Source organism: Prenolepis imparis, unplaced genomic scaffold (genome assembly GCF_030444845.1).
Source record: "Prenolepis imparis isolate NDT839.2.m4 unplaced genomic scaffold, iyPreImpa1.0 SCAF_6, whole genome shotgun sequence".
NCBI classification, from domain to species: Eukaryota; Metazoa; Arthropoda; class Insecta; order Hymenoptera; family Formicidae; genus Prenolepis; species Prenolepis imparis.
Window position 1 is genome coordinate 15,615,075 of NW_028141164.1, and position 27,203 is coordinate 15,642,277.

Below are 27,203 nucleotides of genomic sequence, written 5' to 3' on the forward strand. Positions count from 1 at the left end.
TGCGCTGAAGATGGCCAGAATAATGGCCGAAACGTACGCGGTCTTTGTATGCAACCGTTATTAATAAAATACAGTAGTACTGTCGTCTAAGCGCCACACACGCGAGCGCCTACGAGGCAGCATACTGCCAGACAGGCCGTACTCTCCCGAGAGTACTCGACTCTGCCCCACGCGCGTTCGCGCCTATGAGGCAGCATACCGCCAAGCAGGTCGAGCTTTCCCGAGAGTACTCGGCTCCGCCCACGCTCGTCCCTGTCTTCGCCGCTACGCGGCGACCGTCTTCCACTAGCGAAATCCGCCTTAGGCGGGTATATAAACCGGAGCGCCGCGAGCCGAAAGTCAGTCGCGGCTCACGCTGCAGAGGATATACTTATTCTCGATTTTTGAGATAGCAAAGAATCAGCGACGGCTGACGGGTTAGCCAAACCGCTAGTCCTCTCGTTCTTCTTGTCGAACATCTATAGACGAGGAGCAGCCAGTCCATTGTCGCCGCCCGTTTTATCTGGGCAATCCCTGCGGCCAAGCCGACCACGAGACATCCGTTGGGATACAAAAACGGGTCCAGTGGAGCCTGCAGGAGTGGGCTTTACAGCCGAGCTTGTGTTATCACCGGTGCGTTTCACGCGCGCTCCGAGGAGTCTCCTGACTACGTGGGACGTTCGAATCCGGCTCTATACGTCACCGACGGGGCCTTGGCAGGTAACGCGGTTATTATCGCCGCTGCCACCTTCTCCGACACTTCACCATCACGCGTCGAAAGAGACGCAAACAGGCCAGCCCAGCGGGGTCCAGTGCCGAGCCGAGTACCGCGACAGCGCCACGCAATACGAGGTCAACACCACCGACCAGGCCACGCAATCGGAACTCTCGGATTGGGAGACGCCGTCACACACAAAGATAGACACCTTGCCGCTGCCCGAGGAAGAAAGGAGCTACACTCCTCCGGGGACTTCGCCGGCGCTCCGATCTAAGTGGGGACCTCCCTCCACGCAAACGGAGCCGAGTATCCAGTGGCGGGAGAAGAGGCTCTAGCACAACACCAACGCACAATCAGCCCTTTTCAGGTCCACACAAACAAATCTAAAGAGAATCCTCCTTGTATATATGTAAATAGAGAAAAACAGAATAAACTAGAGTTAAGAACCAAGACCAAGACTCGTGATTGGCGGAACCACCTCTCCTCGGCGTACCACCTCTCCTCTGCGAGTACCTCGGCGTCGAATATATAAATATGCACGCACTACAGAGCGTTACACTACATACTGAAAAATATTATCTGCGTCTCAATAACTACGCTGATCCTGTATACCTTTTATTGTTTACATTTAAAAACGAATACGTTTATCAACTTACTCTAATAGAACCAAATTCTATGAAACAATTACATTAAATTTTCGTCATTTCCTGTTACCATGTAAATATTCTGTTATAAATGTAAACATTAGGTCACGTTTGATAAGTCGTGGTTAATTTGAAATTTTGGTTTCTGATATACCTCATAAATTACCTCATTAAAATACCTCATATTCATGCCAAAATTATTATTAATTTAAATTATTATTATTAAATATTTTTAATTATTCAAAGGAGGGTGTTAAAAATGTGTTGATTTTTGCCTCCAAATGTAAAATGAATAGACATTGTAAAATCATTGGGATTCTTAAATGACAGGAAATAACAATTTTTTGTCCAAAAAGTGGTAGGAATATTGTTAGAATGGCTTAAATATATAAATATAATAAAAAATAATATCTACATATGGATAGTTAACATTGGAAAATCATTATTCTAGTCAGAATTGTGAGTATATTTTGCATGTAAAGATCGTAGACTATTTTAGCAATATCTAGAATGCACCATGTGGAGTCCATTAACTTGGAGTCCACTACAGTCCACTTAACATGTTTTGACAGAGAGCCCACAGTTCGTCACTCCTGCGATATTTACATTCAAAATCCTCTCTGCTACGTGGGTGTCTGCACTTTTATCAAAATCTGATAATATTAATAATGATTCGTCATTAAAATAACTATCCATTAAGCAAGGTTTAAAATGTTCCCTTGAAATCGAGCTTTACCAAAAAACACAAGTGTTGCAACATGAAAACATCCCACAACATCTTCTTTGCATCCACAAGTGTGTCCAATAATAGTATCAATTCCTTCTTTTGTTTTATCGATAAGTATAACAAAAAAAGGAAAACATAAAGTAAAATTTTTACTCCGTACCGAAGTAATTTTTGGACTCAAGATAAAGCCATCTTCTTTATCTCCTTTTGCGCAAGTCCTATCCTATCCAACCTTAAACCTTTCTCTCCCTCTCTCTCTTCCACTCCGGAAATCACTCAGGATCTCCCGTGATAGCGGCGAGATCCGTGATTTCGTCCATCCCGAAGATTACTCAGGATCTCCCGTGATAACGGCTCTCTCTCTCTCTCTCTCTCTCTCTCTCTCTCTCTCTCTCTCTCTCTCTCCCCTCTCCCCCTCTCTCTCCCTCTCCCCCTTTCTCTCCCTTTCTCTCCCCTTCCCCTTCCCCTCCCCTTCCCCTTCCTCTCCCCCTTCCCCTTCCTATCTCGTCGTTCAATGAATTCGATATATTTTTATTAGATTCTTTGCCGATTCTAGCTCCTTATCGCTAGTTGGAGAAATTCGGCTATTATCGTTCCCAATATCGATTTCATTATGGCATTCAGTATATTTTATTTCATGGGCCGGTTTTTTATCGCACGAAATGTCCAACAAGCTCACTGTAGAACTGACTTCAGACACCTGAAAACTCTTGTTGACAGATTGAGAGTTATCCTCATTGACGATCGCTGTGCTTTTCATATTTCTTTTGTCTATGGATGGCAGATCTCCTTCGTTCGAAGCCAATTTGATTTTGCCATTGAGATGTTCTAAATGTTGGAAAATAAACTTATCAATTCGCATTGGCAATTGATTTTTGAAGGCGCGATGTTTCAAATCCGTAAACTCTGCTTCGACCGATGAGGACGTTGCTATTTTTAAACCTTCCCGAAATAAGGCCGCATAATGCCTGTCCAAAGCGGCAGATATGGAAGTAGCTGCTTTTTGAGGCGATGAGCAAAGTCGGGATTGAAACAGGCGTTGATTATGCTTCCAGTTTTGGATTTGTTGCTGATCTCTTGCGCCCTACTGAATATCGTATTCGTCCACGTGTTCCAATCGGAAGCAATGGAATCGTTTTCTGGATCGTCGCTTTCACTGTCTTCATCTTCATTACCCTTTTCGGCACGCTCATTTTCTCCCTCCAAAGTAACTCCCTGAATAGTCTTATTGAGAACTTGCATACATATTTCAGCTGGCACAGCTATCCCGTCGTGTGTATTTCCGATAAATTCGCTCAAAGAGACTGCGAGCATTGATTCGATAAAATACGTCAGTGTCTCGAAATCATGCATCTGATATGCTTGCGAGATACAATCGTCGCGCCGCGGCTACTTTTGTTTTCAGGCATTTCCATCGGGATACCATGGCAATCAAATGACTGACATCGAGTCTTAGGTATGACGCTGGTATCACAGAAGAACCTTTTACAGCAGCATTATAGCATATATGTAAATAATTTGACAAATCATTGCATCTTCCGAATATTTCCGCCACAGCGTTCACCAAAGCACGCCCGAAATCGCACACGACTATAGGGGGACGAGGCACACCTTTCAACAAAATTAATCTTAGAAAATTCGCTATCTGAAAGGATCTTTGGTCAGCGGATACCATCTGAAAGACTGGTACACTGCCTTCTTCAGTCACCAACATACATTGGTATAAAAACACGTGCGGGTCGTGCTTCGAATCTCGTTTCGATATACCTCCCGTTGCATCGAGAGCCATGATGGCATGCGGATCTTTTTTACATCGGACCACATAAATTTGTTGCTGTTCTAATGTCCAATATATGCAGTTAAATTTGAGCAAACCGATATTGTGTATAGATCCGGCGTATTTTCCGTACTTGGCGTGGTGAAGCAGATTCATTGGTGGATTTGCGAATTGCAACCCGTGTATCTTAAGCAATTGCTGTTCGTTTGCTTTGCGTAGAACAGCAGCACTCGGCACGATTGGCAGATCTTTTCCGCCAAACTTCTTCATTCGTTTTGCCTGATCTCGCCTGAAAGTTACTGCATCTTTTCTCTCTTGTTCTATTAATTTATTCGCAACTTCTTCCCGGCGTTGGCCACGCAGTTGTCTTTTTTCCTTGCCCGTGTGAAGATCAGGGCAAACATTTTCTATGTAACATAAAAAAATTACATCGACATCTTTCATCGGCGCATTATCCAACCGACCGGTTATTTTTGCTTTGCACTCAGTGCAGTAACCAATAAATTTAGCGTATGTCTCGGCAGATCGGGGGGTAACTAAATTATTTTTAAAAGAAAACACGCAATCTATTCCGCTATACTGTTGGCATATTTTTTCGGCGATCACATCGGCCCATCCTTCTTTCAATTTCCAGTATATTCGCCCACTAGAAAGTTTCTTTTGAGGGCTAATTTTAAGCCATTGTTTTGGCGAGAGAACCAATCTTTTTTTTTTTAAATGTGCATGCACTGATGCATTGAAACTAGTGTTTGTACTTAAATCGGTGCTGAAAGATTTAATAATGTGTTGTTTGTTTTGCTCTGTATTGATCTTAAACGTTGTTGCAATGAGCGTCTTAAATCCATTGCGATTCTTATTGATAATCGTATGTACGTGGTGTGGTTCTATGTGTGAACCGCGCAGTGCCATATGATTAGCAATAAGACGATAAACTCGATTCGACCGAGGCAAGACCTTACCCTTTTCAGTGAGAGTTCGACAGTCACTCTGCATCAAAATTTCTTCAAGTATACACTTGTCGTAAGGCATTTTGATTATGTATAGTAAGGTCCACCTAAAACGATATGTAGTTACGTCTTCATGTACTTATCAACATATTTGTCGTAAGTCTAAGCTGGGCTCTTCGATAAGAGGAACATGCTAGCTAGCGGACAATGTGGAGAGAGAAATTGCCGAGTCCAGTGGAATACGACAATATATACTCCGCTCGGCGAGTAAAGAGAGTAAAGAACTCGTCTGTTTCGTGCACGTCTCCGCCCACGTCGTACCTCGAAAGCACGCCACGCTCCTCTCCCCACTTTATTCGCCTATGCGCAGAACCCTGTACTCGCTTGTAGAGCGGAGTATAGTAGAGATGGCGCTATAGTCGAGGCATTGAACTGTGATGTCCGAAACAAGTCAGAGTAACACTCTTTAGAAAATTGTTTATTACGTTTATATCTGCACGAAAAATATTTTACAATGACTAGAACTCTCGAATATCGACCAGCATCTCACTTTTATCTGTCTTAAAATGCATTTTCGGGCAGTAAAAATTTTTTTAAAAATAATACAACATTGCTAGTGCCTTGAACTCCTTAGGAAATTGTTTATTACGTTGAGAACTGCACGAAAAATATTTTACAATGACTAAAACTCTCGAATATCGACCAGCATCTCACCTTTATCTGTCTTAAAATGCATTTTCGGGCAGTAAACATTTTTTTAAAAATAATACAACATTGCTAGTGCCTTGAACTCCTTAGAAAATTGTTTATTACGTTGAGAACTGCACGAAAAATATTTTACAATGACTAGAACTCTCGAATATCGACCAGCATCTCACTTTTATCTGTCTTAAAATGCATTTTCGGGCAGTAAAAATTTTTTAAAAATAATACAACATTGCTAGTGCCTTGAACTCTTTAGAAAATGCTGAAATATGCTCAGTGCTATACAAAAAACATTTTATATAAGCCGGAACTCCGAGATTTCGCCCAGTATCTCACCCTCTTTCTAAGTACACGACGCTAAAACAGTATTAATTTATTTAAAAATAATTCAACATTGCCAGTGCCTAGAACTCTTTAGAAAATGCTGAAGTATGTCCAGAACTATACGAGTAATATTATATATAAACCGAAATTCCGAAATTTTGTGCAGTATCTCACTTTGCGATGATAAATTTTTTTTATTATAGTTTTTTTTCCCTGAACTCTTGACAACTCATGCCCAGGATGTTGAACTCGTCGGAATATTGCTCCCTTACGCTGAAAGATTCGAAATTCGATGAGATGCTGTTAAGCCATACGAGAAGTTAGCATCTCATTTGTTTAGAACGCGATTTTATGTATAAATCAATTGAACTATTGTTAAAACTTATCAGAACTCCTAGAACTATGCCGGATGCAAGTAAATTTGAAGAGAATTTGTGAGATGCTAACAATTGAGATGCTAGGTTCACACCGGTGAAAGCATTCGAGATTGTTAAACACTGTTAAAGACACGCTTCGTGAGCGTGATCGCGTAGTATTTATCATCTCTCCGGGATTCGGTCAAGTATTGCGCGCGCAATTTTGCGTTGTTGCGTAGTTATGTGATTGCGTCTTCCGTTTCGTAATATTTTTGTCATTTCGTAATATTTTCGTCGTTGTAACAGGCCGTAGCCGGCGTGTGAGTATTACGTGTGTTAATGATTTGTCAACTGCCTTGTAAACGTAAGTGTAAAGAGTTTGCGAGAATCCTTTTCTAAAAAAGGCATGTAAAGTTGATACTCGCATATATAAAAATTTATTGTTGTTGCTTTTCCGCGATTCTCATTGGCTGTCTCAATTTGCGTTGTACGTTATATTCGTAACTTCGAGCTGTCATCGCGAGGGTTAACATTTTGACAGTTGTTCAAAATAAAATTATATAAAATCATTACATGAAATCGGACAATGGCGCGCGCGCAACGCGTGCTTGTGTTGTCTAGTTCTACAGGTAGAAAGAACATGCGTTATTCGCGACCATTGGCGAGCACGAGCACGAGAGCGAGAGAAAGCACTCGCGATCTTTGTCTACCCGTCGGATATCGATTTCGCCGAATTAGATTGCGCGTGCGGCTTTTCCGTAGCGCTGTGTATTTTATGTAACATTTTCGCGATAGCTTCGCTCTATTAAATTGTGCATTTCGTACCCACAAAAATCTCTCACTTTTGTATTCGACTCGCGTATAGAAAAATTATACTTTACGAGTGTCTTTGTCGAACATCCCGACAGCCTAATACTATTTGCATTGTTGTTAATTGAAGTCTCGCGGCTATTGTCGTTTTGTAACTGTTAGTAGGGAAGACTGGGGTAAAATGGTCACCTTAAGAAAAAAATGCTGCAATTTTTATATTAATTTTGCTTTCTCTCTCAAACTTTGCAAAATTGAAAAGCCATTTTCTTCCTCTTTTTAGTGAAATAATTACAAATTATTTATTAGTTTAAATTTTTCTGCAGAAAAAAATTTTCTATATGTCTCTGTTGGAAAAATCTCTACACCCCTAAACGACATCTTCCATATTCGTTCTCGTTCCCACTCACCCTCTATCACTCGCTCTCTCATTCTCTCTCCTTCTGAACGCTACTGACTTCTCACGCATTCTCTCTCCCCCTTTACCACGGCTGTGACCCACAAATCACGGGCTATCTCCCTGAGGTAACTAGGCCAATCAAGGAGCAACACATCAATCATCGTGCGCACATGTCGCCTCGAAAAGGATCTCGCTATCATCGGCCAGTTCTTCGTTTCCGGCAACAACGAGCGATTCTCTCGCAGATACACACGTGTGAACAATAAAGTGAAACGGATCAAAAGGTGCAAATCAGGAACTCTACAACGGATCAGTGCAATTCTCGAACACTCTCTATCTACAAGGAACGGTTATCGGCTCTCTTTTGACAACTACAAAATACGACAAGAGCATCTCGTGGACGGATCAAGTGTGTGTGATACTCGGTGCGGCCATTACCGGTCCCGTTGATCGGCACGTATCTTAACATTCCTCGAACTTCTCAAAATACGCTTCTCTCTTTATTAATACCAAAGACATTTTCCTTTCTTTTATTTATTGTTTCTTTTGTTAATTGGCAGAAGCCCAGTATTATTTTGTTTTATATTATAGTTAAAATATATTCAGAGATATTTTTTGTGTGAATTAAATCATCGACTATAATTTTGTCTGACCATCTTTCCGCCTCACTCCAACCACCAGAATCTCACCGGACATTTAATCAAACAGTCTCCATAGTGACCATTTTACCCCAGTAGGTCTGGAGTAAAATGGTCTCCCAAAAATATTTTTGATACAGGTAATAGTTTTGATTAAATAATTATATTTATAATTCGAATTTATGTAACAAAATTGTATTTTAAGCATTTTTTATCAAATAGCGCATATTAACTTGATGTTGCAAAAAAAATTAACAAATGCACTGAAATTTTAATTGGACTTCAACTTTGTTGTGACTTTATGTGAAAATGATTTCTAGGCATTTTTGTATTATATTTGCAACAAAAACGCAGAGTAATGCATTTAAAAATTTTTGGGACAGAGTGATTTCTTAAAAAGGAACAAGAACCGTTTTACCTCGACCGTTCCATTTTTATAAGAAAAAAGGCTAAGAAAAGACTGCCATATTGTGGACTTTTTAAACTCATTAAAATATATAGTACGAAACTGTATCTTACTATAATAACTTTATATAGAATCTCTTTTATAGAATCTCAGGACGTACAATGAAACAAAACAAAAAGTTTACTTTATATCAAATCTCTAAAAAATCGAATTTTTTAAATCTTAAATATATCCAATCACTTCAACAAATGTTAACATGATGGCAGGACAGAGATAGAAGTAATATAAAAGTCTACACAGATAACAACACTAATCGGAGAGATAAGTACAGGGTACCATTTTACCCCAGGAGGCCATTATAGACGGGTTTCCCCTATATTATTTAGTTCAATATTGATCATTGATGATTATTGCTTTATTTCTTTTTTTAAATATTTTATTTGTCATTACTATTGTTGATTCTATTATTACTCTATTTTTCTTTTTGCTTATAATACATTTCTATTATTATTTTTGTTAATCTTATTTCTTTTATTTTGTTCTCGTGTCTCGTCACGTAGAATTGTCGTTCTTGTTCCTCTTATCTCGCGACTTTTAATATCTTCGGTTAGAATAATTTTGCGGCAATTCCACCCTGCTCCTCTACCGTTAGGAGAGCTAACCGGCCCATAGCGGAATTCTTGGTCAAGATTTCGCGTTTAATTTGTGTTTCGCGAGTTGACGCATGAAAGACCCCGTCTGACGTTCAAAAATTTAGACTTGTCGCGTACTCCTCGGCTGATGTTTTGCTGCGGCATGCGCGGAATGACCAACGTCTAAGTTTCCCACGCGCGTTAATCAAAACTCCCTTTTTTGATGACGGCAACCTCATTTTGCTCCGCCTTCATAAGAAAAGTCCTCACAATACATACATACATATACAAATAATTAAAAAGTAATTTATTTTCAATTTCAATACAAATTAGATACCTATTTATATACAAATATTGCCTATATTTTAATCACATGTGTTTTCAAAAATGATCAGATAACCAAATGTTCATGTCACAATGCAATGTGATAAAGATTATTCCATTCAAAATTACAAGGAAAAAAATATTTTATTGTGCCAGAACTGTTAAATTAAAATTAATTATGTTAAAAATGGGAAGATTCCCATAACTTTGGCGCCAAGTTTTGACTGTCAATTATGACGGCACTTTTGACGAGGAACACGAGAAAAATAATAAAAAAATTCTAAAATCAATAGTTTCCAAGATAATAGCAACCTATTTTGTAAATATGAATTATTTACAAAACAAGTAAAACTAATTATATAGAATGAAGGCAATCTCATGTATAACCTTGACATTGATATATGTCAAGGTCATCATCCTGAATGACTTTAACTTTGAAAAAGTGATGGTCACGATCCGTTTAAAAGTAATGAAGCATTAAAGATTTCATTATCGTTCGATAGCCACGCGAGAATCGAGGTTCAACTCAAACCTGTGTGTCTAGCTTTTCGGCAGTGGAGCCCTTCTTATGGGGGAGGAGAGGGGCGGAATATCTGCCTCCACACATACACTTTTTAATGCGAAGTGAGGTTCGACATTGATTTACAACTTTCCACGCGAAGTAAGGTTTCACATGGGTTTATAACTTTCACGCAATATCGAATTTTGTATTACGCAAAACGGAAACTTTAATGTTTCATAACTTTTAAACGGATCGTGACCACCACTTTCTTCAAGGTAAAAGTTATTCAGGATGATATAATCTATGTCAAGATCTATAAAATATTGCATTAAAATATAAAACATATGAATTTTGATAAAAATGACAGTAAATAAAAATGTTATACTACTTTACTCGTATGCCAAATTGGAGATAAACAATTCTTAAGACATTTAAATTTTCGAAAAAATAGGTGGACACATACATATATACATACACATATACGGACATTTAAAAAAAAAATGATTTTTCGATGTTTTGGAACATTCTGAACACATTGGAATTCAGATGGATTATGGATTTTTAGAAGTTTTGATTTCTGTTGTGTGTACTAGTAATACTAAGAGTCCGCTTCCTTTATGAAAAAGGGCGTCCGCCACAAGGTTAAAGAAGAACACATTGTTGTAATATAATATTTTAAATAATATTGTAAATATTTATATATAATTTCTAATCTGCGCCATAAAAATTTAATAATAAAATAATAAATCGCATATTTTAATTTTGCTTTTGTTAACGATTTGTTGAAGACAGAGCTAGAGGGAGGAGAAAAAAGAGAGGGGAAACGGAAGGGGAAGAGTGGGACAGAGGAAGAGGGAGAGGGGAGAGATGCTGGAAGAATATGCTATGGAACGAATGAGTGAGAGGGTAGCAAAAGTCTAGGGAAAACAAGAGATTGACAGGAGGGCTGAGGAATAGTATGTGTGAACGTGACGAAAAGAGGAACGACTGAGGAGATGAGATTTTTGTGATTGGAATACTAAATTATTAAAGTTCTTTTAATAAAACCTGATCTCGAATGAATTAATTTTGATCAACATAATACAAAGGAGTAAAGATTTTAAAAATTGTGCTAATACTTTGCATAATTTTAAACATACCTATTCCAATTATAAACCTTAATGTTGATGTGTATAGCCTCTTTCATTAAACCGCTTTGTAATAGTATACCTTCTGCTGCTAATAAATCTCCAGCCATTAGTGCCATTTCTGCATTTCTTTCTGTAGCACTTGGTAAACCCTGCAAATTTTATAGATTTATTTTAAATTTATTTAAATAAATTTAACAAAATAATGCAAATAATATAAAATTATATTATTACTTTATATTATATATTATCATATTATTAATTATTATAAAGTGTTAATAATATAAATTACTTAATTATGTTAATTATAAATGATTATAAAGTGTTATAATAATATTTATAATTAAAGATTTTATAAACAATATGAGGCAGATTCTGAATAGTGAATATAAATATGTAAAGAAAAGGCAATGAAAGCTGAAATCGCTGGGTGAAAGGGGTCCGAATAAATTCTAGATTTTTCCGATAAAATTTTAAACGTTTTGGTCTTTGTGTTGGACCATTTTCAGTAATTATAAATATTACAATCTTTCATTTAAATGAAGGAAGGGAAAATACAATAAGAAGTGGATATCTATACTAATATATAAAAAGAGATATATAAAGTTTGTTTGTTCCATTATTCGGAGTAATCTCAGAAACCACTGAACTGATTTGAAAAAAATCTTTCACTAGTAGATAGCTTAGATCTTTCTGAGTAACATAGGCTATGAGCCATCGCTGCAACATCTACAAGCCGAACAGTAAAAAAGAACGTGCGCGATGTTGTAAAAATACGTTTTTCACGCTCTATATTCTAATTTAATGTAAAAATAATACAACTGATTTTGATGAAATCTTCACCAGTACATTTGTAGACATCTCAGGAGTTTTTAAGGATTTAAATCATTACGCTACAACTCTAGAGAGCTGAATAATAGATAAAAAAATGGAGCAACGTGTGAAAAAAATTGGTACGGGAACGCGGTTTTTCGAATATTGTGACGTTATCGTTAAAAGATGTTTCTGTATACTAATGAAATGTATTAAACGTTTCCTGTCAAAAAAGATGTACTACAAATATTTTTTTATTAGTATAAGTATAATATTAAGAAAATATATTTTTTATTTAATCGGCTCTCAATATTAATAAATAATAAATAAATAAATGTGATCTGATGTTCTAGATGTCGGCCAATAGAGCCAAGCGCGAAAATTAATTTCTAATTTTTCGGAACAGTATCTCTTGGTTTGAGATCACTGAGTTCCATTTGATTAATTATCAATTAACCTCGTACTTACAATGGAAAAATAGGCGAGAAAAATAGAAAAAGTATAATATTAAGTTTAAGTATAATTAATATTAGTTTAGTATAGTACAAGAATAAAAAAACAACTTTAAATAAATAAAAACATAAAAAAACTATAATAAAATAAAAAAACCATAATAAAATAAAAAACACAAAATAATAAACTAAACAAAAAAATTAAAAACAAAAAATCTTTAAAAAATCTACATATGTACTTTATTAGTAGTTTAAGTACAGAATAAGAATAATAAATTCATAAGCTTAAATAAATTAAAAACATAGAGCTAACCATAATAAATAAAAATACACATAAAAACATTTAAAAAATTTTACCAAAAAATTACATTTATTTCATTTATTACAGAATTGTTAGTGATCTATATTTGTCCATCTTCAAAAATCCGCACATACCGCGCGCGAGGAACAAATGCCAGCTAGTTCATTCATAATTTATTGTTAATTTATTATTAATTAGATGAGCGAGAGTCGAACGCAACGCTCTTGTCGAAAAATTACCTACGACTATGAGATAAATTATATACAGAATATCAATAAGTATATTTTATATATATATATATATATATATATATATATATATATATATAATATATATAATCAATAAGTATACATTATACAGGGTGAGGAAAAAGTATAGGATCAGTAAAATATCTCGTAAACAAAGTCTTTTTGAGAAAAATGTTTCAAATAAAAGTTGTAGGGCTTTAAGCGCATTACATAACAATATTATTATGATCTTTAAATAGCATTGTTAAGGTCATGTAAAGTGTTCACCTTCAATTTCTTAAATGGAACCCCCTATTTTTTATTACATATTCTTGTAGCTTATCTCGAGAACTTTCCAAAACACTATAATTAAGTTATTTTATATTAAGTACTTTCCGAGTTATGAGACTTGAAGTTTACAGTATTTTGACAAAATATAAAATATCTTGTGAAACATTCAGTTTTTGCTAATCTTATCTTAATACTTTTATGCACAGAATTATGAGACCCACACACACAATCACTTGGTGTAAAGAAAGCACACATAATTGTTTTAAAAAAAATGTTGCAAATTACATACTTTTTTTAAAAACAACTATTTTTCTTTTTCAAATCTTGTTGAGTCATGATTTTGATTGATCAAATTTTGATATCTTGGAGGAATCAATTTTATCCAAACAATTTATAACCGAAATAATTTCATAAACTGCCAGAAAAATAGTTTAAATCTTCAAAGCGACACTGATCAACTCAATAGTTTATCTATCAACGATCAACAATTTAAAACAGATTTAAGATCACCGTTGTATCTATAATGTATTTATTGATATTCTGTATAAAATTTGTCATGTGTCGCGGGAACGGCACTAGGGTTGCGCGGAATTGAAGATGGGGCGCCAAGGATTTCTTACCGGAGTGCTCGTAGTTCGTTTTCTATAAAAAAGATTATAGTTCGTTTTCTATAAAAAATACACTTTTATTTTATCGAATAGTTTTACACTTTATTTTTAGTTCCTATTTCCGCTTATTCGTGCTCGCATTATATCTCGGGTTATCACTGATTATATACGGTCGTTCAGCGACGTTTGGTGAACTCGGCGGTTCGTATAAGATTCTTGATTAATTTGCTAGTGACTCACGCAATAATCTTGGCTACTTTTAAATTAACAACTACCTTTAATTTCACTTGACTATTATTTGTTGGCGACTGCCGCGAGCGCGTCTTACGTTCGGTTTATATAATCGAATTTTGGGAGTCTTTTGATCGGAGGGAGTGCCCGGCAACAGGCCCTTTCGGTCAAAGTACCGAGTGCAAGCAAAGGAAATTCAAAGTCTCCTCTGCTTCGCTTGCACTTTCGCAACTTTCGGGTTTTCGCGCGTGTCTCGCTGCGTATGCGTTTTCGCGCAATCAACGTTCATTGTCGAGCGGATATAACTTAAGTAGTTATAGCTATTTAGGACTATAAAATTTATCTCATGATCTTATAAACTATCAGTCGTAGATAATTTTTCGACGAGCGTCCCGTTCGACTCGCTCAGCTTTCATCTAATTATAAGTGAATATCCACTTTTTATTGTATTTTTCCCTCCTTCATTTATAATAAATCAAAGATTGTAATTTTTATAGTTACTGAAGATGGTCCAATACAAGGAACCGAACACAACACTACTGAAACGTTTAAAATAAAGATTTTAGGAAAAAAATCTAGAAGTTATTCGGACGTCTTTCACTCAGCGATTTCGGCTTTCATTGCCTCTTTTTACATATTTATAAAGATTTTTAAAATTAAAAAAATTATAAGAACATATTATTATTAGAATATTATTAAGTTGTTTTGTTTTACCTTAATAAATTTAATATAATCGACTGTATCACATCTACCTATAGCTGCGTAGCTTTCTTCCGCAGCATGAAGTTCTTTATTATCAATTGCCATGACAGCCATGCAAGTCCATAATATCTTATTCTAATAATGTAAAACAATATTATTTATACATTTGTCTTATGTAATTTAATTAGTTAATGTTTAAATAAGTATTAAAATTAATAGAAAGCAAAAACGTATTAAACATAATAATTATATGAGATCATAGATATATAATCTCTTTTATTTCTATAAAATTTTTATTTAAAGTAATTACAAAATATTATTAATATATACAGCGTGTCCCAGACTTAGCGGATCACCCATTAATGGAAGATTCTTAAGGTTATTTGAGGACGATTTTTTCTCAGCGAAAATGCCGAGAAAGGTCATCATTTTTTGCATGTTTTCAATTTTTGCCATTATGTATCTTTGTAACTAACAAGGAACATGTCACAACTATCCAAAATCCATTTAATTCTCCTTCAAATATGTTGTTAAACACAAAAATCTAAAAGATATGTATTTTTTTATATGTGCGGATTTTGAAGTTTAAGAAGTAAAACACTTCTTTGTGAAAAAAAACGGTGTTTTCTTTTATTTTCGAATATTGTTGAAACTATAAAAAATAGAAAAAAATGTTGAATAAAAGTTTAATCGTTTAAAAAGTACTTTAAAATTATAAGAAAAACATTTATTTATTTTTTTTATTTTCAGAAAAACCCCACTACTCATTTTTTTAAAAAAAAATTTAATTTTTTTTCACCGAATATAAATCTTATTTTTTTCCAATTTAACTTTATACTATAAATAAAATATTAAAATTTTGGAAAAACAATTAAGTGGTGGGGATTTAAAAAAAATAATAAAACAAAAAATTTTTTCTTATAACTTTAAAGTATTCTTCAAGCAATTAAACTTTCGTTTAACATTTTTTTCTATCTTTTATAGTGTCGACGATATTCGACTCTAAAAGAAAATACTTTTTTTTCAAAGGAGTGTTTTACCCCTTAAATCTTAAAATCCGCATATAAAAAAATACATGTCTTTTTTGTGTTTACTAACAATAAGATATTTGAAGGAAAACCAAATCAATTCCGAATAGTTGTGACATGTCCCTTCTAAGTTTAAATTCAAATTCTATTAAAGTAAACTCTATCTTAAATTAATTGAAGAATATGGTTTTGTTAATATTTTATTTTTACAATGCTTAATTTGTGACTCTTTATTTTCAATCGCTTATAACTCGAAAATTATTGGTGCCTCGACATTTTCATTGAGGAAAAATCGTTTTCAAATAATCCCAAGAATCCATTAACGAGTGATCCGATAAGTGTGGGGCACACACACACACTTATAATAAATATATATAAATGTTGTAAAAATTGCATAAAGAATGTTGCTTTAATATATATTTTATTTTGCCATTAGTAATAAATTAGGAACATGCAAAATTTTGTATTTCAGATCATCAATTTAAGAGATTATATTATCAATTTAAGATTATATAGAAATGTTTTTGCTCTCTACATAAGAAGAAATTAAAAAGCATTATACAAATTAATTCTAAATATATCATTTTAACTTATTTTTATTTAGAATAAAAGTAATAGCATAAAAAACTAGTGCAAAAAATCGAATAACAAAAGTAACCATATAGCAGTTCCATCAAAAGACACTATAGTATCCCACGACAAGTAATAAGAGATATGGTATTGTGTTTTATTTCAAATACAGAATAATCCATAATTCGGAACCGTAATTATAATGATACGTACTGAGTTCAAATAAGATAAAATCTGAAAATAAAAATTTCGATGCTGTACTTACTTCATGAAAAGTATTTAATTTGACAAATTACCTAAAAGATAACAAGTCCATCGATACGAGAAAAAAAATGAGAAGATGTGGAAAAGCACGATAGGCAGCTAAAGAACAAATTGTAAGAAAAATTTGATATTAGATATAAAAAGATAAAGAAAGAAATTGAAGAAAGATTAGAGATAGAAGTTAAAGGCAAAATAGATAAAGAAAGAAGTAGAAAATGTTAAGTTTTTGAATCTCTCGCATTTTCATTTTTCTTTCAATGATTAATCGATAAATTATCAACGATTAATGATTTTCTTTTCAATGATGAATCAAAGTCGAGTTTGGTTGATAGAAAAAAAATTTGCGCGCGTGCGTACTTTGAGTTTTGGTTAGTACACGCGACATTATCTTAACTTATTTGTACATTGAATAAAACTTCATTTTGTCAAGTATTCAATACATTTGCACTCTGAGACGATTTCTTAACAAAATAGGAATTAAAGGAAAAGAAAGCATTGTGGAAGAAAAAAGAAAAAAAATGAAGGAAAAAAATTAAAAAACTAGTAAAGAGAAAGGAGTAATAGGAATAAAAATAAGAGAGGCAAAAGTAATTGAGAAAGTAAAACAACGCGATAGAGAAGGAAGAAGTAAAGGAAAGAATAAAACAAATATAAAAGGATATAAAAGAACTCTCTCTGAGAAATTAGAAAAAAAGAAAGGAAAGGAAAAAGAAAAAAATTAAAAATTAGAAATGAAAAAAGTAATTATAAGTGTTGAAATAAAGAAAGTAATGAAAGGGAGAAATAGTAGCAATAGGTATAGAGAAGAAGAGAATTGGCATATGATATAAGAAAGAGAGATAGAAATATATGTTGGATACATTGAGAGTTTGAAACACAAGGAAATGGAATGGAAAATTGGAGAATGTTGAGGAGAAAAGAGAGAAAGAAAATAATCTAACTTGGTAAGAAGAAAGAATGAAAACTGAGATAGAAAAAAATGAAGAAGAATGGATAAGAAAATATAGGAAGCTACAGATAGAAAAAAAAGCAGATGTCAAAAGACAAAAAGAATAGTGAAAAGGAAAAAGAGAGAAGAAGAAAAGAGAGAAGGGATAGAAATGTAAGAGAAAGAGAGAGAGGGAAATTCAAGCGAGGTATTAAAGGAGAAGGATAAAAACAAAAAGCGGAGAAAGAGGATAGTAAGAAAAGAAAAAAAAGAAGGATATTGGAAAAAATATAAAAGAAGAAAACAAGGAAAGAGTTGGAAGAAAAAAATTTGGAAAGTGGTACCTTGAAATATATAGTGGGATTGAGGAATAAGTACAAAGACTTTAAGAGAAATATGGAAAAGAGATATTTAATGTATGATATTTATGGAAGTGTGGTTAGATAGAAAATAAATGAGGTAGACTAAAAAAAAATTATGACAGTGCTCAAAATTGTAATTATGTATACATTGTAAAAATTATGCGGTGCTCAGACACACTCAATTGACAGTGGAATCCCGAACTTTGTAGCACTCGATCGAATATGCTCGGGCGACAAACTATGAAATATTCAAATAAGAACTCAATCAATCTAATCATTATTAAAGTCGTTATTGATATTTAAAGTACTTTTAACTAGCCTTACTATCCTCTCCATTGTTGTTGTGCGAATCTTGGCGCGAGATATTACTTGTGCCTTTTAATGAAAAAGAAAAAATATATATATATATGTATATATACATTCAGAATATTATACCTGAGCTAAACGACAAATTGAAAGCGCTTCCCTTGATCTTTTGTTTGATATGTGATCATATAAATTTATATATAAATTATAAAAAGAGTTAGCCACAATAGCACCGTCTCCACGTCTTACCATAACCATGCCATTATGAACACTTACGATACTAGGCTGTTTTCCAAATTCACTGTGTTACAAAAAGAATATATTTATTAAAATAATTAAAATAAAATTTAAAATGCTAAATAAAAAACATTAAATTAATATTGATACACAAAAACTAATTAAATTCAATATGCATAAGATTTCATATTTAGTACAAAAGTACTATACAAAAAGAGCATAGATTATCAATTTTGTTTTGATATAATAAATAATATAATATAATAAATAAATAAATTTTGTTTTGATATAATAAATAACGGGAATTGTATATCATATCATTATTAATTATTTCATATTTTTTAAAGTAATTACTTCGAATTTTTTAAGTAATTTTTTTTGTAAAATTATCGAGATACTTTTATATAATTTGAGTAATTAATGTTCGAAAGTGGGAGATTTCTTATAAATTAAATTTTAGCAAACAAAATATAAGTGAGCAACTAATATTTTGTAAAAAAATTTTAAATAGACTTTTTTTCATCTATATTATATACATATAAACATACTAAAAACGGCTCAATTAAATGAGAGCGTAAAATTTTAAGTAGAAAAATGTACAATATTATGAATTAAAAAAATGAAATCAAGGCAATCTTTTTCGATATTTTTACTAAAGAAAATCGTCCATATATTAGCTAAAAAAGTTAAAAGAATATCCAATGATTTTGAGCACTTATTCTGTATACAAACAATAATAATGTAATAATAGAGATATATTTTACCAAATCTTTCTTTAATTAATTTTTGAATTTATTTTTGTAATTTTTTGTATAAAAATTAGATTTACGAACAAAAATATAAAATAATCATATAATAATTATGTATAAGAGAAAAAGTAGGAATATGAAACATGGTGGTAATATAAAATAGACATTATTTCTAAAACTATTACAGCAATCTATCAAAATTATAAGAACAATTAGATCCATTTAGATTCCATTTTGATTACTAAAAAGAACTGGTCAGTATATTATTTGTAATTGTGAAGTGTTATTTTTTTAAACATTAAAATATATTGTGTAAGATAAGATTATAATTTTTTCCCTATCTTTATTGATAAATTTAACATATTATCAGTGGAATGTGTTGAAATAAGATTTAATTTCAAAATAACAAGATTAGTTGCCTGGAAATATGTTTTTACGAGATTCATTGAATTGTGTGGAAAATAGCGTTGTGCGGTAATATGAAACATTTGAAGTGAAACATTCAAAATCCGAAATTTTGGGTTAAATGTGTGGTGTGCTCTAAGACTAACATGTATTATTGTGTAGTAAATGTGAACCTGATGTTTCTATTTGTGACTTCTGTTCATGGAGGATTTCAACATAATTTTAATTGAAACAGATTTTCTTTCTTTATATCAAAAGGCAATAATTTTATTTTTAATTTTAGTATAAATATGAAAATATAACTTTTTTCCATTAAAAATTTAAGGAGATTTAAGAGTGATCCTTATCTGAACATAAGTGAAAATGTCGATTAATTATTGACATTTTTAATTCTCTTCGACATTACCATTTAGAGTAATGTTTATAGGATATATATATCCCCCAAAAAAGTTAACAAAATACAATTTTTGGGTTGTGTTAAATATGTTGAGACAGATAGGGCCGGTTTTACTATCTCCGATTAACTCAATCGGCCGATTAAACTATATCTTTGTCTCTTTTTAAGAACGTAGCTGAAAAGAAACAAAAATATAGTTTAATCGGCCGATTAAGTTAATCGGAGATGGTGAGACCGGCCCATAATGTCTTACATTTATATTGTTTTAATGTTTTTTGCCCATACACACAAGCGTATATAATTTTAGAACACATAAACGTCTGTTTTTGTAACATACATATGACATAAATGACATTAAACATACAGGGTGTCCCACCAAAAGTGGCCACTCCCTTTTATCTTTTAAACTAAAAGAGTTAGACCATAACAAATATATATCAAATTAAATGATTCAAAGTGAACTCTATTGTGAGCATAGTGGTTGCTTACAAAAGCTATCTGTGTTAACAAACAGAGAGGTATGCATAATTTTTTTATAATAATGTGGATAATTTAATATAATAAAAGTTGTGGAGTTGTTTAAAACGAATACAACGATGTATGATTTAATGTAAATATTTTACATATTATAAGAGTTTTATAGACCTGAAATATCACAGATAACGTCTACCTTTTCACTTTCGGCCCTGCGATATGGCTAACTTTTGGTCCGTATTATGATCAACTTCTGACTGTATTACGATCAAAATGACAACATTAGTCCAGGCAACGGGGAGAAAAAAGAATGTCTACTTGGAATTAAGTCGGAAAGTTTTGAGAATTGGTCAAGCTGTAGATTTTTGTAACTCTAACAACATACTAAATTTGCAACCTTGACATTTTTCCGCCGGCGCCGCTAGCTTGTTAAAATGGCGGCAAAAACCTGTTTTTTCAAAATATCTCGGCTCTCATGCATTCTAGCGCAAAAATAGTTATTATGAAAAAGAAAAAGAATAAAATTTGCTACAATTAAGGTTGTATACATTTTTTTCGTATAATCAATAGTTTCAGTGAAATAGCCCTAAGAAAGTGAGATATTTTTTTTTGTACCCAGAAAAAGTGCATTTTTTCGTACTCATTTTATTTATTATCAGTTTTTTTATCAGGTGGTACTGTTTACTTTCTGCATTGTGTTTATCATTTTGTAATATTATTTGAACATAATGCCACAATAAACTCATTTTATTGAGTATATTGTGGCATTATGTTCAAATAATATTACAAAATGATGACGTAATTCGCGCGCTTGTTGGTCGATCTTTTTTAATTAATATCTCGAAATTTTACGTGGTTGTTTGCAAAATGGTATAGGACTTTTCGACTCAGTTTAACGAGATCTACTTGTATATTTTCGGTGTGACATCTTACGTCAGACACCCTGTATATATATAAATTATAATATAATTAAACACTTTTTTTCAAGATAATATTATCTGTAAAAAAAACTAAAGAAATTAAGCAAATAATTTGGTTGCGCTAATTTAAATGAATTTTTGAATTTTGTTTTCTCTATGATAAATATGGTTAGTATAAGTAAAATATTTTATACGGCCAACGAAAATGTGTGTACTAAATATTTTGGTTGCAGTCAAAAAAATAATTTTTTCAGTGGCACACTGAAAAAAATTATTAACTTGATTAAAGCTCAACTAAATAATATTTTGTTAATTGAACATATAAAAATATTTAAATTAAATATAACATATTAAATCTAACAAAATGTATTTGACTTAAATACTAATATATGTTCAATTAACAAAATAATAATTTAGTTGAACGGTTTAGTCAAGTTAACAATCTTTTCTTTTAGTGCACAAGATGCATGTCTGTTCTTTTCCATTACTCAAAGCTGACCGAGTAATCGAAAAGGACAATTTGTTTCACTTACATTTGTTTCAATACAAAAACATAATGTTTTACAACATTAAACAATGTTGTTATTTAAATGCAGCATATTTCAGCATTTTTAATGCAAATAAATGTTTTGTTTCATCAAATAAATATTATTTTAAAAGAAACAATGTTGTTATTTAAATGCAGCATATTTCAGCATCTTTAATGCAAATAAATGTTTTGTTTCATCAAACAAATATTATTTGGTTGAAAAGCATTATTCCAAATAAGAGTTGTTTTTCTATCAAACAATATGGTTTAATACAATGAAATTATTAAATTTTTATTTAACAAAATAATGTTTCGTATAACATTATGTTTTTGTATTGAAACAAATCTAAGTGAAACAAACACGTATATTAAATCTAAAGAAATCTTTTTCTCTGTGTATGAATAAATTATGCATATCTCTCCGTTCGTTAACACAGATAGCTTTTTTAAGCAACCACTATGCTTACAATAGAGTTCACATTGAACCATTTAATTTGATATATATTTGTTATGGTCTAACTCTGTTAGTTTAAAAGATAAAAGAGAGTGGCCACTTTTGGTGGGACACCCTGTATATATTTGATATAAGTTTAATAAGAAATTACGTTTAGTGTAATTATTTGGATTAATGAACCCATCTCCAATGACCTTGACCTTGACCTATGTTATCAAAATCATCCTCCTGAGTAATGTTCAAAAAATTTTAGCCGTCGCTCATTGTTTATTAAAAAGTTATTAACAAAAGAACTTCCATGAATTATACAAATTTTAGACATTATGTATGTTTTATAAAATAAATCTTTACCAGATTTATTCATTTATGATAAATCAATGTATGATAAATTGCGTGGGCGGAGGAGGGGCGGAGTTCCTCCCTTTGCACCCCAACCTCTAAAAAAATCTAATCTAACTGAAATTCAAGGGATGAATAAAAATTCTATTATATAATAATTATATTATACATATAATAACTTTTATTACTAATACAAATTAGTAATCAGTCATCCCTCAAACATAGGTTTGGGGTTAGATTATATCTCTTGGAAGTGGAGCTCCCCCGTAGAGGGAACGGAACTCTCTTCGTCTACACATTAAAGTCGCGACCGCTAATCTAAAATATATACATTACAATCCTAAAGGATTAAAGTAAACTTCGCTTTGTCTTGCAAAGTACATACGTGAATGCAGTGAGTTCCGCCTCCCTCCCCCCCCCCCTCTTTCGGGGGCTCCACTTCCGGAAGATATAACCTAATTCTCAAACCTATTTCTGATTTAACTAATGTCCCAGAGGTGAATTATTATTAATAAAAATTTATCCTAGTCCGAGGGGTGAATTATTACTAATAAAAATTTATCCCTTGTCATAGATTGGACTAGATTAGATTTTTGGGATTTTTTAATTTATTATAGAATTTTTTGGGGATGGGGATACAGGGGGAAGGGCGGAGCCACTGTGTTAATTTACTACACATAAATTTAAATCTGCTAAGTTATGCTCTATAAAATATACATGATGTCACAAAAATTACATATAATTCAAGGAAATTTTTTTGTTAATAATATTTGAAACAATGAGCGATAGCTAAAACCTTTTGAACATTATTCAGGAAGATGAACACATGTCAAGGTCAAGGTTATTGGAGATGGGTTTGTTAATCTAAATATTTACTCTTTTTTTAAATATTAGAGGAAAGTTGCCTATTTTGGACTAGTTTTCATTAAAATGGCCACTTTTTTTACTTGCGTTTCACAAAAGTTTGATTATTTTTTATGTGTTTAGGATATGTTATTTCCCTAAAATATTTAAATTATTATTTATTCATTCGAAATTTAAAAAAAATGTATTTTTATAACAAATGCTTATTTTTCAATGTAAAATAGATACATGGTGTTCCAACATTAGACCGACAAACTTCAGGTGGTTATAAAGGACATCAAAACAAGCCAATTTTGTTAATAAATCCGTATCCGCAATGAATCATTTTGACACTAGAAAATGAAAGACTAAAACATTATTTGACATAGAACATTGACTAACAATAAGACATTGTTTGACATTGTTTGAATAAGACATTGTTTGACATTTTTTAAATAAAACATTGTTGATTAAGCTCAGTATTGTAGCATTCAGTATTCATTCAGCATCACATTTAATGTTTATTATTATTTAGTCGAAATTCATTTTCAAAATGGACAAGTTTTCTTATGAAAAACTGGCCGATATGTATCTGATTTGTGAGGAAGCTAAATGTAATGGAAGAAAAGAAAATACACTTCAAAAACCACTCTACTGCTGGCTAAAAAAAGGCCTAATTTGCACACAGATGTATTGACAAAATTGGATTGGTTTGATAATGTCTTTTTTAACTACCTAAAATTTGTCGATCTAATTTTGAGACACCCTGTTTACATCTGACGTTTTAATTGTTAAAAACTGAGTTTTTATTTCCAAATAATAGTGTTTAAAAATTATTTGATATCCTTTTTACTATAAATTTTTTATAATACTATTTAAAACTCATCTTTGCTTTAATTGTCATTAAAATAAAAGATTTTATTAGCAAATTAACTTTAAGAGAACAATAAATAACATAACTTTTTAATTTATTTAAAAGTAATTTTATTTTAACATAATTTTGATTTAAAACTTAACTACAAAAACATTAAATTATAAAAATTAAAAAAAAAATCAATAAAATATAACATATAATGATTTTTTCTATTATTTTCATCAAAAAAGAACTGTTTTGAAGTGATTAAAGAAGTATCCATAGTCAACAAAAAGAACATTTAATGATTCTGGGTTTTCCTATTATGTAAATTGTGTACAAAATTATGTAAAGAAAATATTTCAATTATTATCAATTGGTTACACGAATATTATGAAAAAATAATATATTATATTTAATATATAAACAATACCTGTTTTCTTTATCAATTCTGGTTTGCCGTATTACTTTGCGATCACTATAATGAACACAATTTGGACATAACCATACTGACAAATTAGTATCTAACATTGCAGCTAAAACATTTGCATCAGTTGCCCATGCAATATTTTGTGCCATTGCAGCTGAAACGTATAATTTAAAAAAGAAATGGATAAATTATGTGTCATAATCTTAATAATTTTATATTTATTTTATAATTATTTATAACTATTTCTAATTATTAGGTTGGTGCAAAAAATGTGGGTTTTTAACCTTGAATTTCAAATACATATATTTCAACTCAGAATAAATTTTTCTAATCGAAATAAGAATTATTATAATCTGCACACTCTAACGAGAAACAAATTTATTTATTCCAGTAACAAAAAATTTTGGACTTCTTGAATTAATGAATTCTTTGAAGGCGTTCTCAGCTGCTGTTTGGTTGCTGAAAATTTTCTTTTACAAGAAGCTGTCGAGATGTTTGAATAAGTGATAATCTGTTGGCAAAAGATCCGGCAAATATGCTGGATGAGGCAGAATTTAGCCATATTTTATTTAACTAGACAACACAAGCGCGCGCTGCGCGCGCGCTATTGTCCGATTTTATGTAATGATTCTATATAATTTTATTTTGAACAACTGTCAAAATATTAACCCTCGCGATGACAGCTCAAAGCTATTGCGAATATAACGCACAACGCGAATCAAGACAGCCGGACAGCCGATGAGCATCGTGGAAAAGCAACAACAATAAACTTCGATATATGCGAGTATCGACTTTGCATGCCTTTTTTAGAAAAGGATTTTTTTAGCGTCATTCGGGCGCGCGTGACACATGTGATCGAGCGTTGTGTGGAGCAATATTGGTCCTTTTCGATTCACCAATGCTGGACGTTGACGTTGCAATTTTCTGTGCATTTTATCAATTTTTTGACATCTTCTTTGCACGATTTTACCTGGATTCAGAAAATTATAATGTATAATTCCGGATGTACACCACCAAACAGTCACCATTACTTTCCTTTGGTGCAATTTCGGTTTAAGAAATTGTTTTGGTTGTTCATCATGGTCCAACCACTGCGCAGAACGTCGTCTATTAAAGTTTAAAATCTACTTTTCGTCGCATGTCATGATGTGATCAAGAAATGGGTCATTTTTGTTTCGCAAAAGAAGGAAAAAACAGACCTTGTAACAATGATTTTATTTATTTTTGTCCAATTCACGCGGAATCCATTTATCGAGCTTATTTCTTTACTTTTTCAATTTGATGCAGATATCAAACAACTATATGTAAGATCAACATTTAAGTTTTCTGCAATCTCTCAAGTACTTTTGCGTGGATTTTCTTCAATAATTGTTTTCGACCCTGATCATTGTCGATAACTGTAGACCGTTTTCGACCCTCTTCAAGACTTTCATCTCCATACGAAATTATTTAAACCAACGTTATACCGTGCGTTCATCAGTTTTAAATACATTGTTGATATTGCGAGCTGTTTTCGCTACTTTACGGTTTAATTTAAATTCATAAAAAAAAATTACTTGAATTTGCTTATTTTCCTTTTCGTTTTAATAATTTAAATTTCTATAAATTGACATCAATAATATAACCATTGTTATAAATCAATAGAGCGAAGTTTGCGCTTTAACTTGTATATAACATGAACATGGTTGAATAAAATTTTATGCCAAAATATAGCGCTAAAATTAAAAATTACAAAAACCGACATTATTTTTGCACCAACCTAATAGAAATAACACACACACACGCACGCATATTCTCACCTATTTTGCAAATTCTTCCAAAACCTGTAGTTCTTATCGCAATTAAAAACAGATCTTTGTTGACATCTATTAACGCTAATTGTCGATCCTTCATGCTAATATAACTTAATGCCACTTGCATTACACTATGCAGATGCGAATATGATTGACTTTCTCTCTCTACTATCGGTTTGTTGTAAGATACCTCTAAGATATGAAGCACTGAAAATAAGTAGAAACCTTATTAAGAAATATAAAAATTTGAAAAATTCTTATTTCTAAATAATATTTTTAAAATGATAGGAGACAAAATTTTTTGAACATCTTGTAATATTTTATAATTTTTTACATCCTGTAATATTATCTTGTATGTAACGCGCGCGCGTGTGTGTGTGTGTGTGTGTGCGCGCGCGTGTATGTATATGTGTAGCTATCTACTTGACCATTAATACAGCGTTTATAAACAAGTAGTACACTAAGTAAATTTTCTCGCAATCCACTGATATTTTCGAAGATACTTTCGCAAGCATTTTATATACAGGATTTCCTCCATGCGTAAATCAGAACGCCTTTTCTGCCAAGTGGCGATATTTCACGTAGTGGAATATAAGATCGCGTTCGGCAATTACAATAGTTTTGTCTTATGCTGTTAGACAAAGAACATTTTCGATATGACAACACTTATAAGTCCGACTTTTT

At 32.2% G+C, this 27,203-nt stretch overlaps 1 protein-coding gene across 1 annotated transcript in view; it reads right to left on the minus strand.

Moving 5' to 3' along the window:
* Positions 1-27,203, minus strand: part of Oseg5 (intraflagellar transport protein Oseg5) — a 238,155-nt gene that overhangs the window by 2,637 nt on the left and 208,315 nt on the right. The window contains exons 10-14 of the mRNA XM_083040402.1: positions 26,526-26,726; positions 24,730-24,880; positions 18,226-18,397; positions 14,651-14,773; positions 11,026-11,165 (exon numbers count right to left, since the gene is read on the minus strand). Of these exons, the coding sequence (XP_082896528.1) occupies positions 11,026-11,165; positions 14,651-14,773; positions 18,226-18,397; positions 24,730-24,880; positions 26,526-26,726 (787 nt within the window). The remainder of the gene's footprint in view (positions 1-11,025; positions 11,166-14,650; positions 14,774-18,225; positions 18,398-24,729; positions 24,881-26,525; positions 26,727-27,203) is intronic.